The following is a 25363-nucleotide window of genomic DNA, read 5'->3' on the forward strand; positions in this document are numbered from 1 at the left end:
AGTTTGAAAAGTATTGGGATGGACTTCTCAACATGAATCCATTAGTGATCATTGCAAGTATCTTTGATCCAAGGAATAAGATGCAATTCCCATCTGTTTGCTTTGACAAGCTCTACGGTAAAGACAGTGAGGAGAGTAAGCATCAATGATCCTCAATTAAGATTGTCATGAAGAATTTGTTTGAAGAGTATGTCTCTAAGCAAAGCACCTCTTCTCAAGGTGTCTCCAAGAGTGATATGGGGGTTCTGAACAAGCAAATGATGTGCTTTTTGATTTGTCAGATGATGATGGATATGATAGAGAGTTTCTATATTCAGAGATGGACAATGAAACTACAAATGAGGAAGCTACTAGCGAGTTGGACATATACTTAATGGAGAAACATGTGCCACGTTTGAAAAATGTCTTGGGAATGGATTATGATGTGCTATCATGGTGGAGGCGTAATAGTGTGAAGTTTCCTATATTGGCTGAGCTTGCTAGGGATGTGCTTGCCATTCAAGTGTCTTCAGTTGCTTCTGAGTCAGCATTCAGTACAAGTGGGAGAATTTTAGACCCTTACAGAAGTTGCCTAACACCCAATATGATCGAATCTTTGCTCTGTTTACAACAGTGGCTGAGAAACACTATGGCTGCTGAAAAGGTTGCTAACTTAGCTCAAATGGTTGAAGAATTGGAGTTCCATGATTCACTAGGTAATCATTTACGGTTTTGAATCTGTTTTTACATTATCTCATTCAGTTCATGTGGCTTTAAGACTTAACATACTCAAGCTTATGAATATTTGTTTCCTTGTGTAGCTTCTCCTTCTTTGGACCAACCTCCGGCTGTTGTGTGAGTTGCAGGTGGGGTTAGAGACTCTTTCTACTCTATGTTATGACTTGAACCTATTGTCTCTTTTTGAACTTGAAGTTTTTACTTGTTTGAACATGAACTTTTTATGTTGTGGTATGAACTACTGAACTATTGAATATGAACTTAATTGTGGTTAAGACCAGCTCATGTATAGACATTTTGCATGATTTTTGCTAATTTATGTTGTTCATCACTTGTAATACGGTTCAATTCGGAAGCAACAATCAATGACGGAAATAACCGGTAACCGAACTGAACCGAACCGGATATTTATTCGGTTCTTTTCGGAACAATTAGAAAATTCAGTAATTAACCGATAACCGAAATAACCGATCCGAACTAACCGAATTCGAAGGGCTATTATTGACTATTATATTTTGAAAAAATGTGTTGGTTCCTCTGTCTCTAATAGATTAATATTTTGATATTTACATACATATTAAAAAAAGTTAAATTTTTTATTTCTAAACTAATTTAAAATTATTTTTTAGTAGAAAAATAAAAAAAAATAAGTCATTATATAATATGCTAGTTGGAAAAACGTATAAAGTAAAAACATCATTTTAGTTTTTTAATCTACAAAATCAATCTTATAGGAAGACAATTTTTTTCCAAAACATCAATTTATTAGAGACAGAGATAGAATTATTTAGGATCTAAAAGCAACTCCAATGGTGCTTCAAATCTTGCTCCAAATTCTATATTTGGTGTAAAACCATCTCCAATTGAAGCAACACTGTTCATTTCTCTATTTTTGAAGCATAACTTTTTTATTTACAAAATCCTCCTCCAATTTTAATATTTTATCATCTTATACCTAAACAAATTTATATAATGATTTTTTATCATAACATAAAATTAGTTAATCATTTGTGGGAAAACTATACTAATGATGGTGTTAAATAAATATCAATTAATCATTGTATCTTTTATTTATATTTTGTAATGAAATTTTATTTTTTAAAATATTATAATTTTATTAGATATTTATTTAAAATAAACTAGGTGGTTTGAATTTGTAAATTTTAAAATTAGGGGACTATAGTAGAAGTTGAAATAAAACATTTAATAAAATAATTATTGAATTAATTTTTTAAAAGTAAGAAATAGAGCCAACTATTGGAGTAAATCATTACTCTATTTATAGAGAATTCTATTTTTAAAGCAAAAAATAAAACAAACCATTAGAGTTGGTCTAAATGGTGACACTAGTTTAAGGAATTGTTCAGAAAAGTTGAGGAATTTTATCTTGGTTACATCATTTGCACAAAAGTGTAATTTGAAGAATTTCAGTCACATCATTTGTTTAGATCATCTCCAATGTATATCTCTATTTTTTCCTCTAAAATAGAGTATGTAAAAAATAGAGCATTGTTTTGCTCCAATGTATTAACTCTAAATGATGAGCAAATGTTGCTGTATAATAGATATTTGACTCTAAAATAGAGTGGGGTTAGAGATGGTCTTACATAATATTTTACTATTTTCAATGATTTTATTATGATTATTTTTATTCTATTTTAATAAATTATAAATACTTTAATATTAGAAATCACAATTTCATAAGTTTTATTAGTTTGCATAATAATTATATAAAAATTAGTTAGTTATTCTTTAGATAGATTTAAAAAAATCAAGTGAATTTTAAATTAAAAAAAACTAATTAATCTACTCCATTTACACAAACAAAATTCACTTGATAAATTTTCACTCCACTTAACACAAATATAACCTTTTTTTTTCATTTGGCCGAAATATAAAATTATACAGTATATAGTCCAGTAATTATTTTGTTTTCTTATTGCAGTATTACTTTTTGGATAAAACTTGTGTGACAGGAGAAAAGGAACATATAACGAGGCAGTCCAGCCCAAGAAAATGAGATCCGTTAATACTAGTATTAATTAAATTTTCAATGTAATAATCATGAGCGTTGTTTACGATAAAACAGAGGGTTCAAACTACAAAAAATATACTCTTCTTTCTTTTAATATAAAAACAATGGCTGCACCAATGTCTTAACTGCCACATTCTTGTTCTTGGTACACATTTCACTATAACCGAACCGACATTATAGTATAAGTAACGTATGAAATTTATAATCAGACAGATCCCACAAAGCCATCTAAACTATTTATAAACTATACTATCAATTATATTTATATGATATAGTATTTTCTATAAAATTCTAAAAGCTACGGTTCATTGAACAAGATCTACGACATACAATAGAGGTAGAGCAACTAACCCAAATAATCATTTTCTCTTACTCCGTTACTCGTGTCATCTTAGTTCACGCGGCTCGAGATAATGTAGCTCTTTGTAATTTTCTCTGTTTAAGGAAATATAGAATGAACTTTACGCGCTCTCGCAACGCGTGAGCTACCTTAACGTAATCCATAGTTGTATGTACTCCACTATAACGAAGAACTAATCATGTATAGTGGAGTATTAATTAAACTGTCTCCAAAGATTACACAAGCTCGATAAAATATGACCATCAATTTTAGTGACCAGTCAGTGGTCATTGATGACAATCATTAACTTTGATGTTTTAAAGGAAAGAACAAATAAAACTGACGATATATATCGATAAACAACATTTTAGGAAAACCAAAGGTACAAGATCTTTTGTTAACTAGGGTTGTAGTTTTTTTTCCACTATAATCTCAATTTTGGTTGACACTTGACACTGTTATTTTTTCCACGATTTAATTTTTTTTTTCTTTTCACAAAGTATTTACAAAGTCTTTGAACAAGTTCAAACTTACCTATTACAAAAACTGAAGTTGAGTTGATTACCAAAAGAGAAAGAAACCAAAAATGTTTTAAGTTGTAATGGTTTCCTGATGAGCATAATTAATGGCTAAAACCATCAGCTAGTTTGTTGCCGGTACAAGAAACATGAACGAAAAAATCCCTACGATCTAATCTTCCCATAGTTGAATGTCACCAATCAAGTGTTCCTTCGAGGTTAACCTCGACAAGTTGACAGTGTACAAGATCAAAACTAGAGTCCATTATTATCCATCAATTCTTGTTTTAATTAGTTTTGAACTACCAGAAAACATTCAACAAACACTGTTCAGAAGTTCTGTTATAAAAAACAATTATTCCTGATTTTGGTTCGAGATTACTGGTTATAATAATATAGTGTAATGATGATTCGATAACAGATTGTAATCAAATATATTACTACTAACTACATCTCTGTCATTTTTTGCATGCATCCGGATCTGTGAAAATTCATTTTCTTCATAGTGGTAAAATTTTAACATATTCATTATATATAAAAAAAAGATAAGAGATAAAACGAAGTCAATTAAAATAAAACCTAGAAGACGATACTAGCTAGTAATTACAAATTACGTACTAGAGACATACTACTAAGTACTAATTAATACCACTAACTGCAAGCGAACCATAGTTGAACGAAAGAGAGAGGGTAGTTAAGAGCTTTAATCCGGTGCGAAGCCGGGGTACACGAGCTAGTTCAAACGAAGCTCAAGAGAAGCGCAAGGGCCTCTACCATGACAATCATGACCGTCCAGTTGGCCATACTTCCAGCTGGCACCATTTATGTGATCTTCACCATGCATAGGGAAGAGAGGAAGCGTACGTCGATGTTCCAGATAAGCATCGCCACCACATTCTTCTTCTTCCTGATGACCGTCTAGACCAAACGGAGGTTTTGGTCTATCGAAGAAGTTGTAAGGTGCTGATGAGTAATGATGATTATGATCCATGTTTGCTGTCCATCCTCCACCTACGTTGTTGTAATTCATAGAACAGTCTTGTTCCTTCACCCAAACAAATTCAGTTCCATTAAATTCATATATGTAGGATATATATTATTTGAAATAAATGACTTATTGTTTGGTACGTACCATAGATCCATAGATATGGCTACTTGAGTAGCCATTAGAAGCATTAACAGCACCACATTCAGTACCTGAGCTTGCATGATTTAAATTCCCTTCAAACAAATATACGTACCAGTGAGCATATAAATTTTGATTCCACACCATACAATATATACAGAGAAAATGAAGAAAGAGACATAAAATTAATTAGTGATTTTTCTATACTGACCAAAATCCCTAATTTCGTTACATATCACAAATAAAATTAAAATCACGTGAGTCTAGTTTCCATTACACAACAAAGAAACCGTTCTTTAGATGCAAATCTGGTTTGCCCCAATCAAGATCCATAACTTCACTTATACGTCATTACATATACATATATCCATCAAAATCATATGTACATAAAATCTTCTTGGGTTTGGTTATTTTTACTAATTCGTATAACTAGTTCATAGTAATATATATTTAATTGACATAGTTAATTAAAAAAAAAATCATCTGAATATTCTCAACAATTTTTAACATTTTATATACATACATATATCTATCAAAGTCATATATGTAGATCTTGTTAGGTTTTTTTTTTTTTTTTTTGCTAGATGTAAATGTTTCATAATTAGTAATACGCTTTGACGAATAAAGTATCTTAATAAATTCCTAAAATAAAAGCATATATAAGAAATTTAGTCACCGTTATTGAAGCTGGGATATGACTTGTTCTGATGATAGAGATGATGCTCTTGGTTAAGTTTAACGTTGACGGGGTTCGCAGGTCTCTGCATGGGAACGCCATGATGATGGTGTAGTAGAGGGAGATGTTGATGATAATGATCATTAGCCATCATAACCGAGTTGGGAGATGAAGACGGTGTGGTCATGGTTGTGCCGTTGAATCTCTTCTTCTGACGCTCACGAGCCTTGTGGTTCTGGAACCAGTAAAAGACGTTCTTGCCCTCGATCTTTCCGAACTGTCGCAGCCTAGCAGTGATCTTCTGGATCTGATCTGCTGTTGGTGACCGGATTCCACTATTGTAATAAAGCTCTTTGAGCATTTTGATCTGCTCCGTCGTTGGTGTCCACCTCGTGCTGGTTTGGCGACAAGTGTAACCACCAGAACCGGACTTGTTGTTATTGCCGCTTTCTTGGTCGGCTTGATGGTGATGATGCTGATGCTGCGGTGGCTCCATGTGTCTTGATTCTGACTTTCGTTCACAAAGGAGATAAGATAAAGATACTAGAGAGGAAGAAGAGAATGATATTGAGAAAGAGAGAAGCTTTACTTTAGCAAGAAAACAACTTGGTGAAGAGATTTTAGGTTTTGTGTGAGAGAGAAGATATATATAGAGAGATTAAGGTGTTGAGTTATTATATATACATAGATGGGGACCAAACAACTTTTTTGCAATATTCTAGAAAATCAGTTATTCAAAAGTATTATTCTTTTAAGTAAGTAGATTTTATTTTCATACATACAAAACCCTATATATTTACAATATTTCACTTCATTTAATAAGGAATTAACATACACAATATTTTTTATAGCTATTAGTATAAGATAAAAGAAAAGTGTCCTCGTCACTTATAAATGGCCTATCATTACGAGATTAGAGAAGCTTATATATCAGTTAATATACAAAATGTGTATATTTGAAAGAAATACATGTTCATTTGAATATTTAACATCCGAATAAGTTGTTATGTTTGGAAGAAAATTCTTACTTTGAATACATATTTCTCTTTTTAAAATATGTATCAAAAAAGAGAAACGAAACACTAATTCATTTTCGATATACTTTAGAATTACGTATATCATCATCGATACCATGCATTAACAACTTAATAATATGAACTTGTGTTAAGCATTTCTATAACTCATGATCATGTCAATGACTGAATAGTATTCTTCTTGAACAAGAAAAAATCATGAACAGATCATGAAACTATGCTCTTGAGAGTTTCTTTAAATTATTTTAGTGTCAATAATAATGTATTTATTTATAATAAAAAATATATGTTGTGGGGGATCGAATCAGAGGATATCTGGTGGAGAAGGATTGAAAGGGACAGAGAAGTTAGAAATAAACATGAAAATGGAAAGGGACAAAGAAGGGAATTAGAAAGGTGAGGGCATCATCGGTATTTACTTAGACGAAAAACCCAAACTACTCTTCTTTGTTTTTCAATTTCTCTGTCTCTTCTCAATTATTACTTCACCAGCTTTTATTGTGTTATGTTATCTGTCTACGTATGAAAGATATTACCCCCATACACACACAATTTAAACATAAAAAATCTAAAACATCCATGTAAATTCTTGTAACTTGTATCGTAGGAATGAAAGAAAATGAAATGAATACTGTTTGATAATTCTCTAATGCAAGTTCTTTCTTTATCTTCTCTATATACTGAATTATGTTTTTTAAAAAGAAATACATTAGTTTATCTCAATTATAATTATGTGTAGAACAAGTGTGACGACTGGTGTAGTTACCGACATGTTAAATATGTAATTCATTCATTTCTAGTTATATTTTAGTAAATATGACTTTTGGTATTGAAAAGGAACAATGCCCAACTTTCGTATAGTCTTATTGTTCTACGTAACAGCCATACAAATAAAAGATATGTAGAGATTTTCAATGTATACTTTTTGAAGAATTATACAAATTTCATAAAAGCATTATAGTTTTATATGGGGAATGGCCCTAAAGATACGGCCGATAAGAATTATGAAACTATAAAATGAAAATTTTAAAATCGGATCAACAAAAAGTTGCTTGGCTATTATATAGTATACTTGTTTATATAGCACCTCATGATTTCTCGGATTCATGAGCAACACAACGTGCAAAAACGTACCCGGAATAATAATAATAAAAAAAAACTTTTTACGACATCTAAGTCTTAGAATCTTTTAGGTAGTTTCATCACACAAAAAAAATGGTAACTAAACAGTACTTTGTTAGACTAATGGATTACTCATTTATATCCGAGAATAGGTTTGTAATGTCTTTTGGCATTTAATTTGTTCTATATATGGAATCAACGGTCAAGGATTTTTATTCAACTTCTGCTCTCTGTATACTCGGGGATTATATATCTAATTGTATTTGTATAAGTTACCCAGTATAAGAGTGGCAAGACTCATTTCTTATGAATGTTTCGAATTCATCTAATCTCTCCTAGAGCTAGAGTTTTTTTATTTGGTATAAATTTTAACATTAGAACCAAATTTTTTCTTTTTCTATATCTAGTTGGATCGTGAATGTCTTTTGACAAGAAAGAAAAAGAATGTCTTGTTACACTAGCTACATGCGTATATATTGATGTATATACAAGTAACTACATGAACATAAGGTCACATTTACATAGTGGTTGCTACGTAGAATAAGAATACTCTCACATAGGCCCTTTGATTTATAAACTCCTATGAGTACGTACGGTAACGAGCATGCAGTGAGAAACAGAGGATCGTAATTTACGCATCACGATCTTTTTCATTGTCGTAAAGTACTGTTGAAGAGGGCAGAGGGCTAAAGACTCAGAGCTTTTGTAAACTAACGTCTACGTGGCCCCTAAAGCCACTCTTCTTTATTGCAGAGAGATTTCATTTTCATTTAGGGCATCATTAGTTTCAGTTTGTACTTTTGCCCTAATTTCATGAAAATGTTTTTTTATATAAATGATGATTTCATGAAAATGTTTACAATTAGTTTTATTATTTCTTAGTATAAAATAATTGGTTTCCCGGATATTAATGGGGGAAAAAATAGGGTTTGGAACATGCATGGTCCCCTATATGATCCGAGCCTTATATTCAGTCTGTCATATGTTATTCGCTATTTACACCATACGTTACACTGTTTATATTTCGAGTACTTATTGAAACTCTTAATTAGTTCATCGACGTACGTACCATATATATTAGTTCTCAAATATTCATAACTATATTATAAGACATTTTACACACACACATATATATATATATATATATATATATATATATATATATATATCTATATATTATGCAATTTTATATTTTAATTCTAGGTTGTCTGCTATTTTTTTTAATAAATATAATTAGATGTAACTAACGTTATGCCTGGATTTTTTTTTAACATCTTACTGCATGAAATTTATATGTTGTTGAAATTAAAAACGAAGTTAAAACTACTATACACTTGAATTTAAGCTATTAAATATACGTGAAAATTTTATATGACATTTCCATGTTTAACTCCCATGTCGTTTTGCAGTATAAGTTCTTAATTCAGCGTACGTGGTAGAGAAAAAACCTATTATAAACAAACATATATATATATATATATATATATATATGATGTCAAAAAAATAAAACACACACATATAATACGAGAGTGTAATATAAATAATTCACATACTACAGAAAAATGCTAACTATTTATTGCGATTTTTTTTTTGGTTATCATTGTACATGTAAAGGTGTAAAATAATCAATTAGATCTCGTAGTAGTATTAAATTAATAAGAGAATTTTAGTCTTTTGTTGAAATCAAAACAACAAGTCTTTAACAAAAACATCGTCATCGTTATTTTTTCTTAAACTCTTTGATTACTTTATTTTTTGTTTCTATGCTTGCCTGGAATACCAAAAACATTTATAATTCAATATTTATAAAACAATAATATATACAGAGAGAGAGAGAAAAGAGTAATTAAGAGTGGTGCAGAAGGAATTTCATTGTCGAAGAAAGAGCACGCTCTTCGATAACGTAAATGCAATGCAAGCAATAAATGAAGTGAATTCATGAGAATTAGTATCATCATCATCATCATCATGATCATACACACCTTCATCATCATCACCTATCTTCATTCAAACACACACACCGTACGTGAATATGGATGAAACAATCATGATATGCTCTTATATATACATGAAAATTATAAATATGAGTGTATCATATATATGCATGCTTTAAAGCCGTTACATATGATTTAGAATATGGAATATTACATCATATAAACGGGAAATGTCTCTTGTTGTAAGCTTCTTGTTTTGGATAGAAAAGAGTACCTTTCACCTACAACTGCACCAGTTAACATTGGTGGTTGTGACTATTTATTACACTTCTCTCTATCTCTCTCTCACTGATGATTTATTGATTATACGGCGTGAGAAATTGCATAGAATATTCAACCCACATGACGTTCCCTATTTTATTTTCTTATACGTTGATTGATACATACATTGGTAATTTCAAACCGTAGAATTGTCTTTCGTATAAATTCTGCATAAACTTTTAACCATTTAGTAGTGATGTCGTTTTCTTCATTCCATTGTTACTCTTACTCCAACCTTTTAATAGTTTGCTGATGTGCCACTACCAATTAAAACCACATACTCTTCTAATTTTGTTATACTGACAAATATGTACCCACCGCCACTAGTGATTTTCTGCATCTAAGATAGTGATTGTATACTAATTAAGCGAAGATATATGTAGTACTGTATAATACTAACAATCCGTCCCGTGGACTCCACTAGCCTCACTGCTAGCTGCTCTAACGGACTGTCCGCAGATCCCACTAGCTTCCCTGTTAGCCGTCCCAACGGACCCCAAGCTGGTACTGCAGGGCATTGATCCTAACTCATCACTGTGGATATCCCAATCCACCAATAGGTTATTGGTGCGCCAGACGTTCCTCGAACCCTGGTCCCCACCCTTTAACAATCTTCCTACAGAACAAGATGTCACCAATTGAACTGCAAATCTAGAAAGGTTTGTTTATAAGAACACAAGATTTATATAAGAGTATCTCTCTTTATATTAGCTTAAGAAAACTATCTCAAAAACTCAAGCTCTCAATCTCTCTTTTCTCTCTCAAACCTTATAAGTTGTGTCACATCTCAACACCTCCTTATATATTACTTTGCTAATCCTAATCCTAATAGGAATCCTCAAAAATCTAGATAACTCCTAGACATTTGATTCTTATCTCTTTGTTAACACAAACACAATAGGATTAGGACTAGTTTCCTCTTTAAGCTTTCTTCTAGCTTACTCCAACAATCTCCTCCTTAAGCTTAAAGCTCTGTTTAGACAAGTCTTGAACTTCCAAAAGATCTCTCATTACCTTGAATTTGTTCTTGTCCAATGCTTTAGTAAGTATATCCACTCTTTGCTCAGTACCCTGGACATGCTCAACCTCAACCTGACCATTCTCGACTCGTTCGCTTCATAAAATTTTTTGGGCTCATTATTAAGACACAAAAGCAAGATTTCACCTTCTTCTTCGGCAAGCAATATATAATCCTCAAGATGCTTTGGCTTAACTTTCACTCGTTGGGATCTTCGTAACTCAGGTTCTGTAATTGTAGTTGCAGGTTGTGTCTCGGCAATTGCAGGTCGGAGAGGTTCTACTTCAACTTCTCGTAAAGAAATCTGACTCTCAGCATTATCACCATGCTCTTCTTTACACAAACCTTCCTCATCTTCAATATCCCGATCTGCTTCATTAAGTTCACCAAATTCTTGGAGATCATGATTCCCAAACACATCAAACTTTACTACAAAGCTTTGATCACTTCCTTCTTTAGAACTGTCTCGAGACCAATGCCATCATTTTGTCTCATCAAACACAACATCACGACTAACAATTATTCTCCTAGACTGTGGATCTAATAACCGATACGCCTTAGATCCTGGTTTTGTTCCCAAGTGAACAAGTATTCTCGTCATGTTATCTAATTTCTTGAGATTAGGCTTCTCTACCTTTGCAAAACCGATGCATCCAAAGATCCTAATATGGTCAATAGTTGGTTTCTTGTCTCGAAAACATTCATATGGAGTTTTATCTCTCAAGGCTCGAGTAGCAACTCTGTTTATAAGATATGTTGAATGTCTTATGGCTTCTCCCCAAAGATAATTTGGCATATGCATGTGCTTCAAAATACTTCTTGCCATTTCCATTAGAGTTCTATTGCGTCGTTCAACAACACCATTTTGTTGTGGTGTATAAGGAGCTGTCAAATGTCTCTGTATACCCGAGATTTCACAAAAAGAATTGAATTCTCGAGACACAAACTCTCCTCCTCTATCCGTTCTTAGGATTTGTATATTCTCTCCAACTTCTTTTTCTATCATCGCCTTAAACCTCTGAAACTTTTGAAACGATTCCCCTTTCTCCTTTAACAGCATAGTCCACATATATCGAGAGAAGTCCTCAATGATCACGAACACATATCTATTTCCTATTGAAGTACTCGGTGTTATTGGTCCACAAAGATCACCGTGTAGAAGTTCTAGTCTCTTTGTTGCTCGAAAACTAGCTTCCTGGGGAAACACCTGTCTGGTCTGCTTCCCAAGCAAGCATGAGCTGCAGATTTCTTTCTTCATCTTAAACTGTGGTGCTCCTAAGACTAGTTTTTTATCCAACATTGACTCTAAGGTGGTGTAATTCACATGCCCCATCCTCGCATGCCACTTTCTTGACTCGTTTATCTCTGTAAAATATAAACAAGCATTGTCTCGCAATCCCATCTGAACTTTGTATAACCGATTCCTTGATTTCTCTGTTTTGACAAGGAGATTTCCATCTCGATCTTTCATTGTCAAATAGTTACCTCTTAGTCGTATATCACAACCTGATTCTATAGCTTGTCCGAGACTAATAATATTGCTTCTAAGATCAGGAATGAAGTACACATCAGTCATCTCTCTCGACTTGCCATTCTGATCGATAAAAGCAATTGTTCCTTTTCCCTTTATGTCGACCCGTGAATCATCTCCGAAGCATACTTTTCCAGTAACAGATAGATCAAGCTGATCAAAATACCTTCTATCACCGGTCATGTGGTTACTGGCACCATTATCCAAGTACCAGATATTATCTCCATCTATGCTAGTCTCGAACTTACTCGGAATGACTCGATTCTCATTCAAAAATACTACCTCATGCATCAAGAGTTCATCTGCATCATGCGTGTCTTTGTTATCAGTCTCTTGTAACTTGAGTAGTCGATAAGGGCAATGGGAAGCAAAGTGTCCAAGTTGATCACACCTAAAGCAAACAGATTGTGACATATCTCTTCCACCAAAACGTCCTCTTCCACGTCCTCTATTTCCAAATCTACCTCCACGACCTCTTCCTCTGTAACCTCCAAAGTCTATTGTATTCTTTGTATTGTTGGTTTTGATTTGCTTGTTGATTTATGTTTGCATGCATAAGCTTGCTTTGTTCCTCCTAAGATTCTTCTTCGGCACTGATTCGTTCTTCATAAGTCTTTAAGCGACCAACAACATCCTCGAAGCTTACAATATTTAAATCCAAAACTTGTTCTAAGGAAGCAACCATATGGATGAATTTTCTGCGAGGAAGACTGTTAAGAAATTTCTTAACAATCTTTGATTCTTCTATGTATGTTCCTAGTGCAGCTGACTTTGATCCGATTGCAGAAAGTTTACCAACAAAGTCATCAATTGTCTCAGATTCCTGCATCTTCAATCGTTCAAACTCAGCCATAAAAGTTTGTAATCTTGCTTCTCTAACACGCTCTGCTCCAACGTTTCTAGCCCGAATTGCTTCCCATATTTTCTTTGTTGTACCGTGGTCTCCAACTTGCAAAGTTAAACTCTTGGGTATCGATTGAAATAGCAAAGCCATGGCTATGTTGTTATGATCCTCGTTGACTTGGTCGGTCTCTGCTTTTATGGCATCCCAGACTTTATGAACTTTGAGTGCGATCTTCATCTTTATCGCCCATACAGTATAGTTGCTTGTGTTAAGCATAGGACACACAATGGAGGAAGAGCCTCCTCTTTCTTTGGGTGGTGGTGGTAGTGCAAGTGCGGACATGATTCTCTCAACGATCGAGCAATGCTCTGATACCAAATATAGAAAAGTTTGTTTTTAAGAACACAAGATTTATATAAAGTATATCTCTCTTTATATTAGCTTAAGAAAACTATCTCAAAAACTCAAGCTCTCAATCTCTCTTTTCTCTCTCAAACCTTATAAGTTTTGTCACATCTCAACACCTTATATATTACTTTGCTAATCCTAATCCTAATAGGAATCTTCACTTATCTAGATAATTCCTAGACATTTGATTCTTATCTCTTTATTAACATAAACACAATAGGATTGGGACTAGTTTCCTTTTTAAGCTTTCTTCAAGCTTAGGCCAACAAATTGTTCTATGAAAAAAGTAAAAAAAAAAAAAGAATGCAAAAATAAATTACTTGAAACTTGAAACACAGATTTTTGTTTATACATAATTTAGAAAAAGGTTGATAGATATGATTATTATATTACGTCGTGCCTGTACATTTTTTTCTAAGAAGGAATAGGATAAGAAGAGTGAAAGAAAAAGCAAAGTGTTAGTTTCCTAGAAAGTTAGAGAAGAGTACTCATTGCTTCGACTGAGATAAAGATGAAAATATGAGGAGAGAGATTTGTTTTCACTTCGTTAATGATTAATCTTTTGTATTATAAGCATTAATAATTAATTGATTGGAGGATTTTCTAAATGAAATGAAATTACTGATTGTAGGATTTTATTTATAAAAAAATCCTTAAATTCAAATTCTCTTGCAAAATATCTTAAGTTCCTTGATTAATTAATAATACTCAGAAATACATGTTTACAAAAAAAAAATATATATAGATATAAATATATAGTGTTTTACTTTAGGTGAGTTTTTTGTTCGAATGTCTCCCAAGGAACAAAGCGTTCAGAAAATGTTTCAAAATTCTCCTATATATGAAAATAAAATAACACAGCTTTAAAAAATCAGGGTTCTGTTATTTGGAATGATAAATGGTCAAGATCAATTGAACAGAAGACAGATCAATACATCGTGATGGGCTAATATGAAAAGGTGTTTTGTATGCACATAGACACACAAACACACACATCCCTTTTATCCAAATCAACAACAACACATCGAAGCTGCTTTTTTTATTTTTGGCTTTCCTCTTCTTACGGGTAATCATTTCCTCATCGCTCTCTCTTCTCTCACTCCCCTATCAAAACCCACCATATAATAGTTAACCAGAAATTTCATTCTTTGTTTTGTATTTATAAAACTAATTGAGACAAAGTTTCAAAATCAGACAAGGGTAATCATGTATGTAGGGGTGCCTGTTAAGTCCAAAAGCATACTGATTGTGTCTTAAATCTTAACCTCAATGTCATAAGATAAGTTTAAGAGTTCTTAGCAGAATAGCCTTAGAGATCTAAGTTTATTTGTATGCATAAAGTTCATTTTATAAAATATCCGAGCAATAAAATAAAAATGAAAATCCACGATAACACATCCAGGGAATTCATGATCATATTGCAAAACAAAACATAACTGGAAAATCTTAATTTTAAACTACTGTTTTTTTAACAAACTGGTTGATTACTAAACCCCACAAACATTATAATGACCAATCATCTATTTTATATACGAAATTTAGAAAAGTTATGGCGGTAATCTAATTTTGGATAGTTAAATTGTAAGTTGCATGAAATCAGAAAACGGGTATGTTTATAAACGTGGAAAGGGATTTTACAAAAGGTGACAACAAAAGTTAAATTACTTTATGTCAAGAAAAAGGGTACGATACATTGTTAGAAGAAAATAGAAAAATGGTGGTGGCTAGTGGTTCTAGTTTTGGTGAAAAAGTCTGTCATGTTGATTTAGGTCAGAAATCGATTCTTTTTAAGTACAGAATTACTCAGTTTTATCCCTTTGGCCATATGGATATGGGCCCATTGCTTACAGCTCATTTGCACCATTTACATATCGGGGGAATCCTATCCGTGGGATATCCTCTCCCCAGAAAGATTAGTCTCGAACCCCTCTATAAGTCCAGGGATTTACTCTCTGAGTTAACAAAAAAATTAAAAAAAAAAATTTACTCTCTAAATTAACAAAATTATTTAAAAAAAAAAAAAAAAGGAAAATGGTAGAAAAGGGAATTGAACGAATAGGGATTTGAGATGAGAAGATCATTCCATATCTCATATACAACACATCGACGCTTTTCATTGATATAAAGTGTCATACTCAAATAGAGCACAAAGCCTTTCTCTTCTCTCTTTCTATTGATTTTAAGAAAGTGATCCCTAAACCCACGTGTTCTTTCATTATTTCTTTTTCTTCGATTCTTCCATTTTAATTATGTATCCGGTAAAAAAATCGTAAAAGATTAAAAAGTACTCGAGCTCTTTTTTCATAAAGAGCTAGATTTTAACCGACGGTATACCGCGTGATTATGTATTTTTATATATTTTATATAATTTACTAAAAAAATATTATGTTGGATCAAATATATGTTTTAAATTTTTTTACAATAATATTGAGATATTTGTAATTTTATTTTCTTTATCTATTTAAAAATTATCATTTTCATTTGAAATTTAATTAATCAAATTCTTTTATTTTGGAATTTAATCAATCAAAATTAGTTGTTGTGAAAGTAAACATCTGTTAATATGTATAATACTTTGTAGTTAGTATAAAATGATTTAAATTTTATTCACCAATTTGAAATTAGTTAGTTTTGTCTATGAGTATGATGGAGCGAGTTAGTGTTGGTTTTTAACTCCTTTCATATAAAATTAAGTTTTTAAAATATTTTGTTTGTGTTTTTAGACTAACCCGCAAAAATATATAAGTGTATTAATATTAACCTAATTCTCATCACATACTTATGATTATTTTTAATCTAGGTTTGGACCCGTGGATAAAAATAAATAGTTATTAAAAAAATAGTTAGTTTTGTATCTGAGTATGATGTAGCGGGTTAGTATTGGTTTTTAACTCTTTTCATATAAAATTAAGTTTTAAAATATTTTGTTTGTGTTTTTAAACCAACTCGCAAAAATATATAAGTGTACTAATACTAACCTAATTCCCATCACATTCTTATGGTTATTTTTAGTTTAGGTTTGGACCCCTGAAAAAATAAAATTTTCCATAAATTATTGTTGCTTTTTTAGTATTGTGCATATGTTAAATTGCTAAAATCTGTATTTACACATATTTAGTTTTATTATCACAAATTTAGTAATATTATTGATATTACTCATATGACTAAATTTGATGTATTTACTATTTAAATTGTACAACAGGATATATATATTTGTATTTGACATTATAACTCTATAAATGACACATTTGTTTTAGTCAAAAAACATATATCATTTTGTGGAGGTTAAAACAAAATATATATATATATATAGTATAATAAAATCATACATTATTAGTTTATTTTTATATTTTTTTCTACCTATTTTGACATCAATTGATCTATCCATTTTAACATAGAAAACATTAAACAATTTCTATATAATGGTAAACATGTATAATGTCAAACCAATTATGGAAAATCGAAATTAAATAAGGTAAGATATTATAGTTTTTTTTTCATTAAAACATTTTAACACTTGTAATTAAAAAGGAAAATAGAAATTGATGTTGTTGGATATTTAGGGAAATATATATTTCCATACTCAATTTTTCTAATTTGATTTTTTTTTTATTAAATGTTTTAATTACGATGACATTGTTTGTAAATATTCTTCTCAAAAATGCTTGAAAATAATAATATAGATAAGGTACAACCAACACCTTCAAAGATCAGATTAGCAAACGCCTCATTCATATAAGTCACTTGTGTTCGAAAGATTTGAGTAAACGATAAGTGGTGATCAGTCAAAATTTTGAAAAACTCATTCGTACTATTTGTTATTGAAACAATATTCACAAAAAAACATACATAAATATAGTATGATAACTTGGTCAAATCAATCATCGATTACTAATACTATATATTATATATATGCTCTCGTAGATCGAAATTCTTTAGTCACATCAGTTGGAAAACTGTATGTGAAAAAACACAATGCTAAACAAACCACAGAACAATTCACACTAAACCACAAATCATACTGTAATATACATTATACAATTTCAGAAACTAACAAATACGTAGACACAAAAATTAATAAATACCCAGACATAAGATTGTCTGAAAAGAAAAAAAGAAATACTCAGGACGTTATGTTAATATGTTGTACAAATTTTATATTTGTGGAAAATTGGTTAACTAATGAAAAGAATCCAGAAAAAATTTCAGCTTTAGAAGTTGAAGAATGTAACCTTAGTTTCTACTAGAACGTGGATTTCCTCTTCTCTGGCTTGATGGCCAGTCTCCAGATTCATTGTGTTCACTGCTTCTCTCAGCATTATAGTAACCTCTTGAGTCATAACTATTGCCTCCTCCTCTACGTCCATGTTCTCTTCGGTTTGTGCCGTTATGGCTGTTTGATCCCGAGGACCTTACAGAAGAACCAGAGCGGTTCAGCTCTAATGCCAGTGGCTCGATATCTTGCAAATCAGGCTCTGGGGTGAACCAAACCGGGCGTTTCGACTCATCCATTTTCCTAAATGTGATTGATATCCTATTGAAAATAAACAGGAAGAAACCACTTATATGAGGATACTGATGTTTGTTCATATAAGGAATTTTGATGCAACAAAATATATATCAAACCTTTTTGTAGGAACTGCAGGTACACAATGCTTAGCTACATCAGCTCCATTTCCATTTAACACCAGAACTGAGCTGAAATATATCCAAAAATGAATGTCTTTGTTTTCATACTATTGGACAAGGGATGGCGAAATGTTTTGGTATTGGGAATTTTTATAGAACTTGCTTACCCCACAGGAAGCGGTAGTGAGTACGAACCCGAGAATTCACCAGCACCCTCGACTCTAAGGTTTGAGCCAAAGAGGATATCACATTCACTGAGAAAAGAGATGGTGCAGAACGGACGGAGAAATTCATGGTTGTCTATGTGAGGAGGTATGCAGTCATCTTCGTCATAGATGTTGACAATGCAGCTATCAGGTACACAAGTTGGAGGCAGTACATGCCATTGAATCAACCTTCTAATGATTACTTTGAAAATATGAGGTAATGGATCCACTTCTTCATGTTTCAGGATACCAGGTGGGTTTCCAGCTCTATCCTATCAACACATAACAAGGTTGAACTCTTCATTCCTTTTGTTAGAATGAAACAGATAAAACGAGTTATACGTACGATAGCGTAGTTGTAACAGCAGCCAAATTGAATAGTCTCACGTCCTTTGCCTCTCATATACTTTCGTGGAGCAGTAAATGTGCGCTCTACAGAAGAGAGAACAAGACAAGTTTCAGATTCGAATATGAGGTCAAACTAAGATAAGAGCAATTTCTAGATCCAAACCAAGAAGCTACCTTTAAGTTCTCCTCTTCGACCCTTCTCTTGCAGTTGATACACTAAATCAACAATCCGTTTCTGCTCCACTGCGCTAAAAACACCAGTGTGCAACTCAAGTCCCTCAAGCACGTTAATGATCTTCCCCTTAACTCTCTCCAAGCAAATGAAATCTTTCTTTCTCTTCACATGCATCAGCCTGAGATTCTCTCTCTGGTCTCTAGACAACTTAGGCTTCTGAGGAGTCTTCATCGAACTCGAATCAAAACCTTTCCTACCCGAATCCCTCTGCTCCTCCTCATCCTCGTCATCCTCGAACTCATCCTCCTGTGTCATATCAGCCCAAGACATTCGAGGGCTTGATGTTTCAACAACAGCTGGTCGAGAGGGACGTACACTACTAGAAGCTTTAGCAAAGGAACCAAATACAATTCCACTCTCGTTCCAACTACCTAACGAATGGTTATCACAGTCTTGGACGTTTTCAAAATCTTCATTAGACTTCCCATCATAATTATCATCCAAATTGTTACTTGTTCTCAACACTGAACAAGAACCAACTTTACACTCTCCTCCATCAACTTTGTCTGCGTTACTAAAATATTCTACACAAAAGGAAACATGATAAGCAACAACTTACACATAATTCACAAAATTAGAAAACATAAAATTTGTGAATTCCTAACAAAATAAACAACGCTACTCTATAAGCCTTCCTATTTGTTCCAATTACCAAACCCTAAATTTGGCAACCTTATCATTTAACAGAGAACAAGCAATCAAAAAAAAGCAGAATCAAGTAAGTACGGGTGACAAAGGAACATCTCTGCTTCCTCCTATACAGAAAATATCAATCTCGCCATGAATATTTCACTCCTAGGAAAGAATTGAGAATCCATTTACCTGGGTCAAGAGAGCGGATTCGATTGGAGAGAAGGTGATTACAGTCCTTGCATAGATCTTTAGATAAGAATGGTAGCCAATTCGTCAAAAACTCCGAAGCGATCTTAAGTTCCGACGGCTGGTACTGCCGGAGAAACGGGTCTTCTTCCATTTTTTTCTCTAGCTCGATTCCGATCGTACAATCGAATCGTCTTTGTAACTGAAGATTTCTTCTAAGTCCACACGATTTGAAATCGAGCCAGTGAATGAATGATTCTGTGACTCACTTGTAAATTCAAAACACAAACAAGGGTAATCTCGGTATCATACCGCCGCCAATTAAAGCTTCTGGGCCATTTGGTTTCCCAAAAGCCCGTTAATTTCGAATCGCCACGTGTCCAAAAAAGAGTGGGTCAAAGGATTCTAACGGTTGAAGATGAAAAAGCTTATCTTTTTATTGAGCAAAAAAATCGTTTCTTTCTTCATCAAAGCTTTCATCAACACACACAAAAAAATGAAAACTCTCCACTTTTTAGCTCCCAATGTTATCAATCTGAAGCAACAACAATCTTACGCACAAACCCAGTTCATGTTGCATCGTAACAACAGACGAACTCTATCGTAAACTGCGTAAACAGTGGTGGTGAGGATGAGAAGATTTCTCAGCCGTTCGATGGGGTGGAGATAAGATTCAAAAGAGGGTCGAGAAAGAAGATTAGGGAAGAGGGTTCAGGAGAAGGAGGAGGAGGAGGGCAAAACAGTAAGAAAAAAGAGACTGTTCAAAAGCCATGGGAAGAGATGACATTGAATGAGAAGGCACTGGAGCTTTACGTTGGAGAGAAAGGTTTGTTGTTTTGGCTGAACAAATTGGCTTACGCATCGATTTACATTGTCATTGGAGGTTGGATTCTTTTCCGGTTTGTCGGACCGGCGTTCAATCTTTATCAGCTCGATACGCCGCCTCTTGATCCTAAAAACATCTTGAAGGGTTAAAAAAGGTTTCTCAACTATTCAAACATTTTGAGGTTTGTATTAAAGTTTAGTTCTTGAGTAGCCAAACCGGAACAAAAGCAAACAGAGATTGAGAAATTTAATGCGTGGTTTATAGATACAATGTGTCATGCCACTAAAGAACACTCTTCATGATTCTTCATGATTCTTCAAGATTGTGTTGGTCTTGATCAAGAATTTCTCGTTTTGTCTTGCACCTAACATGAAAAAGAAAAGAGATTGTCATTGGCTTATGTTTAACTTAACTCAAATGTAAGCCAGAAGAGATTTCATCATCATCAAATAGGTGAAACCCACCTATTGCACTCTGATCGAGATGCATAATTGTGATTCTTGCAATTTGTACACATCCAGTCTCCATCACGCCATTGTTTTGCTCTATGTAATTAGTTAAAATAAAGAACTGGGAAGATGACACAACGTTCTTCAAGAGATTCTGGAAAAATTAGTGTTTAAGAAACAATGGAGATTAGAGAGATCAATACTGTACCCCTTCCCAAGTAAAGCAGGTGTTGAATGTTGCTGTAGAAATGGAAGAGGAAGTTGCCAATTTGAGATCCTGCCAGGGCTCATACCAGGTAAAGATGCATATATTGCTAACTGTGGTTGCATGCTTGTCTGGACAAGAGCCAGAAGAAACAAAGGTTAAAGTACTAAATGCAGAAAGAAATTATAATGAATGTACTCATCACTTTATGCGGTCTAATTAATCCTTACATATCCTTGATTCAGTCTTTTGCTATCCCATTCATGAGCCAAAGCTTCTGATGCTAATCTCTTTGTTCCAAGGGCTGTGCAACCCATAACAAACTTTCCCAAAATGAAAACTCGTTTTTAAGGGATTCACAGCATTGATATGTGTTCAAATAGACAAAAGCCATACCTAGTGGAGCTGTTTCGTTGCACTTTTTGCACTGCAGGGACATACAAAACAGAAACGTGTAAACAACAAGCCAGAATTTACAAGTCGGGTTTTGCATTGTGAACAAACTTCCTCACCTGTATACGAGAGGAATAATTATGAAAACCACATCTGCAGATCCAGTCACCGTTTCTCCATTCGTTAAGAACCGAAGCTTGATTAGGGAATGCGAGCAAGGAACCAGGTTGATCAATTGGCTGAGGTCCACGGGTGAAGTAATGGAGATGAGTCTGAAGAGAAGCTCCAGGGATTGCAAGTGCTGACAATGCTACTACTTCCTTAGGTTGCCCGCATTTTTTGCACTTTTCTCGTGATGCATAATTGTTGTTAGTGCAACCTATTGCAACACCACACCACACCAAACACAGCACGCACACCACAACACACCCACCAGCAATTTCCATATACACACATAACACAGAATACACAAAACACACCTCAACCTAGTTTATAATTTATAAGTAAACCCCCCCTATTCACAATTCCAATCCGATGAATCATAAAACATTTGAAAGTTTAAGGATTTGAACTCAGAACTCATGATTCAGATCAATCCTAGTTTTGCTTCTAGTTCATTAGCACAATGGGAGAAGCTAATTCACAGTGATTTCGAAATCTCTAACGGAACAAAAGTGGTATGTAATGATACAAATCAAGAATTGAATTGATACTAGAGGAGAAAGAACGAACCAGTGCAGATCCAATCTCCGATACGAGGAAGCCACTTAGAGTTTGGAGAAGTATTGTTATCCATGAAAAGACGAGGCTGCTTGCATCTGTTACAGAATGATCTAAACGCGTAATTCCTGTTTCTGCAACCTAAACATTCCCAATCTCCTTTCCTTCCGTCTCCCATTTCTTCTTCTTCCCGGAACAACTCCAGTACGTACTCTCTCCGGCGACGAATCAATCAGAGAGGAGGGAGGAGGAGAGAGTTGACATAAATGGGCTATTTTTTGTAAAAACTGACTCGGCCCATCAGGCCCATTTTGTTTTCCAAACATCGTTCTTCTTCTTAAGTTTCATTATTCGATTTTCCAAACTTACCAGTGATTTTTGAGTTTGAGGTTTCTCTAGATCGAGTTTTTGGATTCAGATCGAGTTGTTTCTGCTGCTTTTTTTATTTCATTGTTTACCTGAATCTCTCTGAACTCATTTCGTGGAATCACCCTAATCTCGATCTGAGATTTGCAAAGACGATACATAGAGGAAGGAATAGCTCAGAATCTCTCAAGCTTCCATGGCTCTCAATCTCCGTCAGAAACAGACTGGTAAATTTCTCTCTCTGTAACTCTTATGTATGTGAATGATCTCAGTTTCTGCAAAATTATTCGTGTATTGCTTCCTAGAGATTGTGTTCGATCTATATGATTGTGAATTAGGATGAAATTAAGAAGTAAATGTTGATGTTGGATCTTTGATTTCTTTCTCTCGGTTCGCAGAATGTATAATCCGGATGTTGAATCTGAACCAACCTTTGAATCCAAGTGGAACTGCGAACGAGGAAGTTTACAAGATCTTGATCTACGACAGATTCTGCCAGAACATTCTATCACCATTGATCCATGTCAAGGATCTGCGTAAGCATGGGGTTACACTCTACTTTCTCATTGACAAAGATCGAAGACCGGTTCACGATGTTCCCGCTGTGTACTTTGTTCAGCCTACTGAATCCAACCTCCAGAGGATCGTAGCTGATGCTTCTAGATCTCTCTACGATACTTTTCATCTCAATTTCTCGTCTTCCATCCCTCGCAAGCATCTTGAAGAGCTAGCTTCTGGGACTCTTAAGTCTGGCTCTGTTGAGAAAGTCACGAAAGTGCATGATCAGTATCTGGAGTTTGTGACTCTGGAAGACAACTTGTTCTCTCTGGCTCAGCAGTCTACCTATGTTCAAATGAATGATCCAAAAGCTGGGGATAAAGAGATCGAGGAGATTATCGAAAGGGTCGCTAGTGGTTTGTTTTGTGTCTTGGTAACGCTTGGTGTTGTCCCTGTTATCCGTTGCCCTCGTGGTGGACCGGCAGAGATGGTGGCGTCTTTGTTGGATCAGAAACTGAGGGATCATCTTTTGTCCAAGAATAATCTGTTTACTGAAGGTGGCGGGTTCATGAGCTCGTTTCAGCGTCCTCTCTTGTGCATTTTCGATAGGAACTTTGAGCTCTCGGTTGGGATTCAGCATGATTTCAGGTACCGGCCTCTTGTTCATGACGTTCTCGGCTTAAAGCTGAACCGATTGAACGTTCCAGGAGAGAAAGGTGGAATGAAATCGTTTGAGCTGGATAGTGCGGACCTGTTCTGGTCAGCAAACAGTTCTCTGGAGTTTCCAGAGGTTGCTGTGGAGATTGAAACCCAGTTGAACAAGTACAAGAGAGACGTCGAAGAGGTTAACAAGAGAACGGGAGGCGGGAGCGGCGCTGAATTTGACGGGACTGATCTGATTGGAAACACCAAACATCTCATGAACGCTGTGAACTCGCTCCCGGAGTTAACCGAGAGAAAGCAAGTGATTGACAAACACACCAACATCGCTACTGCGCTCTTAGGACATATCAAGGAGAGATCTATTGACGCTTTCACTAAGAAAGAAAGCGACATGATGATGAGAGGTGGAATCGACAGAGCCGAACTTATGGCTGCTCTGAAAGGCAAAGGGACAAAGATGGACAAGCTCCGGTTTGCAATCATGTACTTGATCTCCACAGAAACCATAAACCAGTCCGAAGTTGAAGCCGTGGAAGCAGCATTGAATGAAGCTGAGGCTGATACAAGTGCGTTTCAGTACGTGAAGAAGATCAAATCCTTAAACGTATCTCTTGCAGCTTCTTCGGCGAACTCAGCAAGCAGAAGCAACATTGTCGACTGGGCCGAGAAGCTTTATGGACAGTCTATAAGCGCGGTGACCGCAGGAGTCAAGAATCTTTTATCTAGTGATCAACAGTTGGCGGTGACTCGAACCGTTGAAGCTTTAACAGAAGGAAAACCTAACCCAGAGATCGACTCTTACCTCTTCCTAGACCCAAGAGCTCCAAAGTCTTCTAGCTCAGGTGGTAGCCACGTGAAGGGACCGTTTAGAGAAGCTATAGTGTTCATGATCGGTGGAGGTAACTATGTTGAGTACGGGAGTTTGCAGGAGCTGACTCAGAGACAGCTAACGGTAAAGAACGTTATATATGGAGCCACTGAGATTCTAACAGGAGGTGAATTGGTCGAGCAGCTTGGAGTTTTGGGAAAGAAGATGGGATTGGGTGGTCCGGTCGCTTCATCGTCATTGTCTGGTCACTGATCAGTAATACCCACTGTTGCTTTTTATTATTATTTTGGCTTTTAAGAGAGGTTTTTTTAGTTTTCTTTCTACATCAATGAAAAAATCAAATTTATAAATCTCCACTCTCCAGTGCTTGTTGTTATTTAACAGTTTATAAAACAATCTCCTATTCATTTTTGATTTTTTTTTTTTTTTTTTTTTTGTGAATTATGATCAAATTTTATTGATTTATTTATTGGGTAAATTTGGTAATGCAGTAGGTACAGTGTGTTCATAAATTTAATTATATTTTAAGATAATTTCTTCTAATCCTATTACA

At 34.3% G+C, this 25363-nt stretch overlaps 7 protein-coding genes across 10 annotated transcripts; 2 read left to right on the top strand and 5 right to left on the bottom strand.

The window, feature by feature from the left end:
- Window positions 1-4116: 4116 nt before the first annotated feature.
- Window positions 4117-6036, bottom strand: LOC104767101 (protein WUSCHEL-like). The gene is made up of 3 exons (XM_010491134.2): window positions 5413-6036; window positions 4743-4831; window positions 4117-4655 (listed from the first exon to the last, which is right to left on the bottom strand). Exons 1-3 carry the CDS (start codon window positions 5906-5908, stop codon window positions 4344-4346), a joined length of 897 nt encoding a protein of 298 aa, XP_010489436.2. The 5' UTR covers window positions 5909-6036; the 3' UTR covers window positions 4117-4343.
- A 2102-nt stretch (window positions 6037-8138) lies between these two features.
- LOC147920930 (uncharacterized) lies at window positions 8139-8510 on the bottom strand. Its single transcript, XM_087501298.1, is given in 3 exon segments — window positions 8139-8276; window positions 8278-8322; window positions 8325-8510. Coding segments are annotated over 3 exon segments (369 nt in total).
- Window positions 8511-12946: 4436 nt separating this feature from the next.
- LOC147920931 (uncharacterized) lies at window positions 12947-13558 on the bottom strand. Its single transcript, XM_087501299.1, has one exon. The coding sequence runs from the start codon at window positions 13556-13558 to the stop codon at window positions 12947-12949; it is 612 nt and encodes a 203-aa protein (XP_087357425.1).
- Window positions 13559-17603: 4045 nt separating this feature from the next.
- Window positions 17604-20157, bottom strand: LOC147920932 (RNA demethylase ALKBH9B-like). 2 transcript variants are annotated; one of them, XM_087500546.1, is made up of 6 exons: window positions 19865-20157; window positions 18982-19566; window positions 18806-18891; window positions 18421-18731; window positions 18251-18322; window positions 17604-18158 (listed from the first exon to the last, which is right to left on the bottom strand). In XM_087500546.1, the coding sequence occupies exons 1-6, from the start codon at window positions 20013-20015 to the stop codon at window positions 17858-17860; spliced, it is 1506 nt and encodes a 501-aa protein (XP_087356672.1). In that variant the 5' UTR covers window positions 20016-20157; the 3' UTR covers window positions 17604-17857. The 2 variants fall into 2 exon arrangements, with proteins under 2 accessions (XP_087356672.1, XP_087356674.1); XM_087500548.1 differs by having other exon boundaries at window positions 18251-18317; window positions 19865-20151.
- A 171-nt stretch (window positions 20158-20328) lies between these two features.
- On the top strand, window positions 20329-21031 carry LOC147920933 (uncharacterized). The gene is given in 2 exon segments (XM_087500552.1): window positions 20329-20463; window positions 20466-21031. Coding segments are annotated over 2 exon segments (477 nt in total). The 5' UTR covers window positions 20329-20357; the 3' UTR covers window positions 20837-21031.
- On the bottom strand, window positions 20852-22654 carry LOC147920934 (uncharacterized). 3 transcript variants are annotated; one of them, XR_015590514.1, is made up of 7 exons: window positions 22467-22632; window positions 21854-22113; window positions 21738-21768; window positions 21572-21645; window positions 21345-21472; window positions 21152-21257; window positions 20852-21051 (listed from the first exon to the last, which is right to left on the bottom strand). XR_015590514.1 is itself a non-coding variant. In XM_087500551.1 (7 exons), the coding sequence occupies exons 1-7, from the start codon at window positions 22630-22632 to the stop codon at window positions 20994-20996; spliced, it is 798 nt and encodes a 265-aa protein (XP_087356677.1). In that variant the 5' UTR covers window positions 22633-22654; the 3' UTR covers window positions 20852-20993. The 3 variants fall into 3 exon arrangements, 1 of the variants encoding a protein (XP_087356677.1); XR_015590515.1 differs by having other exon boundaries at window positions 21152-21232; window positions 21572-21664; XM_087500551.1 differs by having other exon boundaries at window positions 21152-21232; window positions 22467-22654.
- A 93-nt stretch (window positions 22655-22747) lies between these two features.
- ATSLY1 (Sec1/munc18-like (SM) proteins superfamily) lies at window positions 22748-25224 on the top strand. The gene is made up of 2 exons (XM_087500545.1): window positions 22748-23047; window positions 23219-25224. Exons 1-2 carry the CDS (start codon window positions 23017-23019, stop codon window positions 25060-25062), a joined length of 1875 nt encoding a protein of 624 aa, XP_087356671.1. The 5' UTR covers window positions 22748-23016; the 3' UTR covers window positions 25063-25224.
- Window positions 25225-25363: the final 139 nt, after the last annotated feature.

Source organism: Camelina sativa, chromosome 19, assembly GCF_030686135.1.
Source record: "Camelina sativa cultivar CO46 ecotype springtype chromosome 19, ASM3068613v1".
NCBI classification, from domain to species: domain Eukaryota; kingdom Viridiplantae; phylum Streptophyta; class Magnoliopsida; order Brassicales; family Brassicaceae; genus Camelina; species Camelina sativa.

What these genes read in the sequence shown, in the direction of transcription:
- LOC104767101 (XM_010491134.2), bottom strand. Translation starts at nt 5,908, where the DNA reads ATGGAGCCACCGCAGCATCAGCATCATCACCATCAAGCCGACCAAGAA. An exon ending in ATATCCCAGCTTCAATAACG is followed by an intron (nt 4,832 to 5,412) that starts GTGACTAAATTT and finishes ATTTGTTTGAAG; the next exon opens with GGAATTTAAATCATGCAAGC. An exon ending in GCCATATCTATGGATCTATG is followed by an intron (nt 4,656 to 4,742) that starts GTACGTACCAAA and finishes GTTTGGGTGAAG; the next exon opens with GAACAAGACTGTTCTATGAA.
- LOC147920931 (XM_087501299.1), bottom strand. Translation starts at nt 13,558, where the DNA reads ATGTCCGCACTTGCACTACCACCACCACCCAAAGAAAGAGGAGGCTCT.
- LOC147920932 (XM_087500546.1), bottom strand. Translation starts at nt 20,015, where the DNA reads ATGGAAGAAGACCCGTTTCTCCGGCAGTACCAGCCGTCGGAACTTAAG. An exon ending in TCGAAGAGGAGAACTTAAAG is followed by an intron (nt 18,892 to 18,981) that starts GTAGCTTCTTGG and finishes TCTCTTCTGTAG; the next exon opens with AGCGCACATTTACTGCTCCA. An exon ending in CCTGCAGTTCCTACAAAAAG is followed by an intron (nt 18,159 to 18,250) that starts GTTTGATATATA and finishes TATTTTCAATAG; the next exon opens with GATATCAATCACATTTAGGA.
- LOC147920934 (XM_087500551.1), bottom strand. Translation starts at nt 22,632, where the DNA reads ATGGGAGACGGAAGGAAAGGAGATTGGGAATGTTTAGGTTGCAGAAAC. An exon ending in AAAGACTGAATCAAGGATAT is followed by an intron (nt 21,473 to 21,571) that starts GTAAGGATTAAT and finishes GCTCTTGTCCAG; the next exon opens with ACAAGCATGCAACCACAGTT. An exon ending in TCTCGATCAGAGTGCAATAG is followed by an intron (nt 21,052 to 21,151) that starts GTGGGTTTCACC and finishes TTTTCATGTTAG; the next exon opens with GTGCAAGACAAAACGAGAAA.
- ATSLY1 (XM_087500545.1), top strand. Translation starts at nt 23,017, where the DNA reads ATGGCTCTCAATCTCCGTCAGAAACAGACTG. An exon ending in TCTCCGTCAGAAACAGACTG is followed by an intron (nt 23,048 to 23,218) that starts GTAAATTTCTCT and finishes CTCGGTTCGCAG; the next exon opens with AATGTATAATCCGGATGTTG.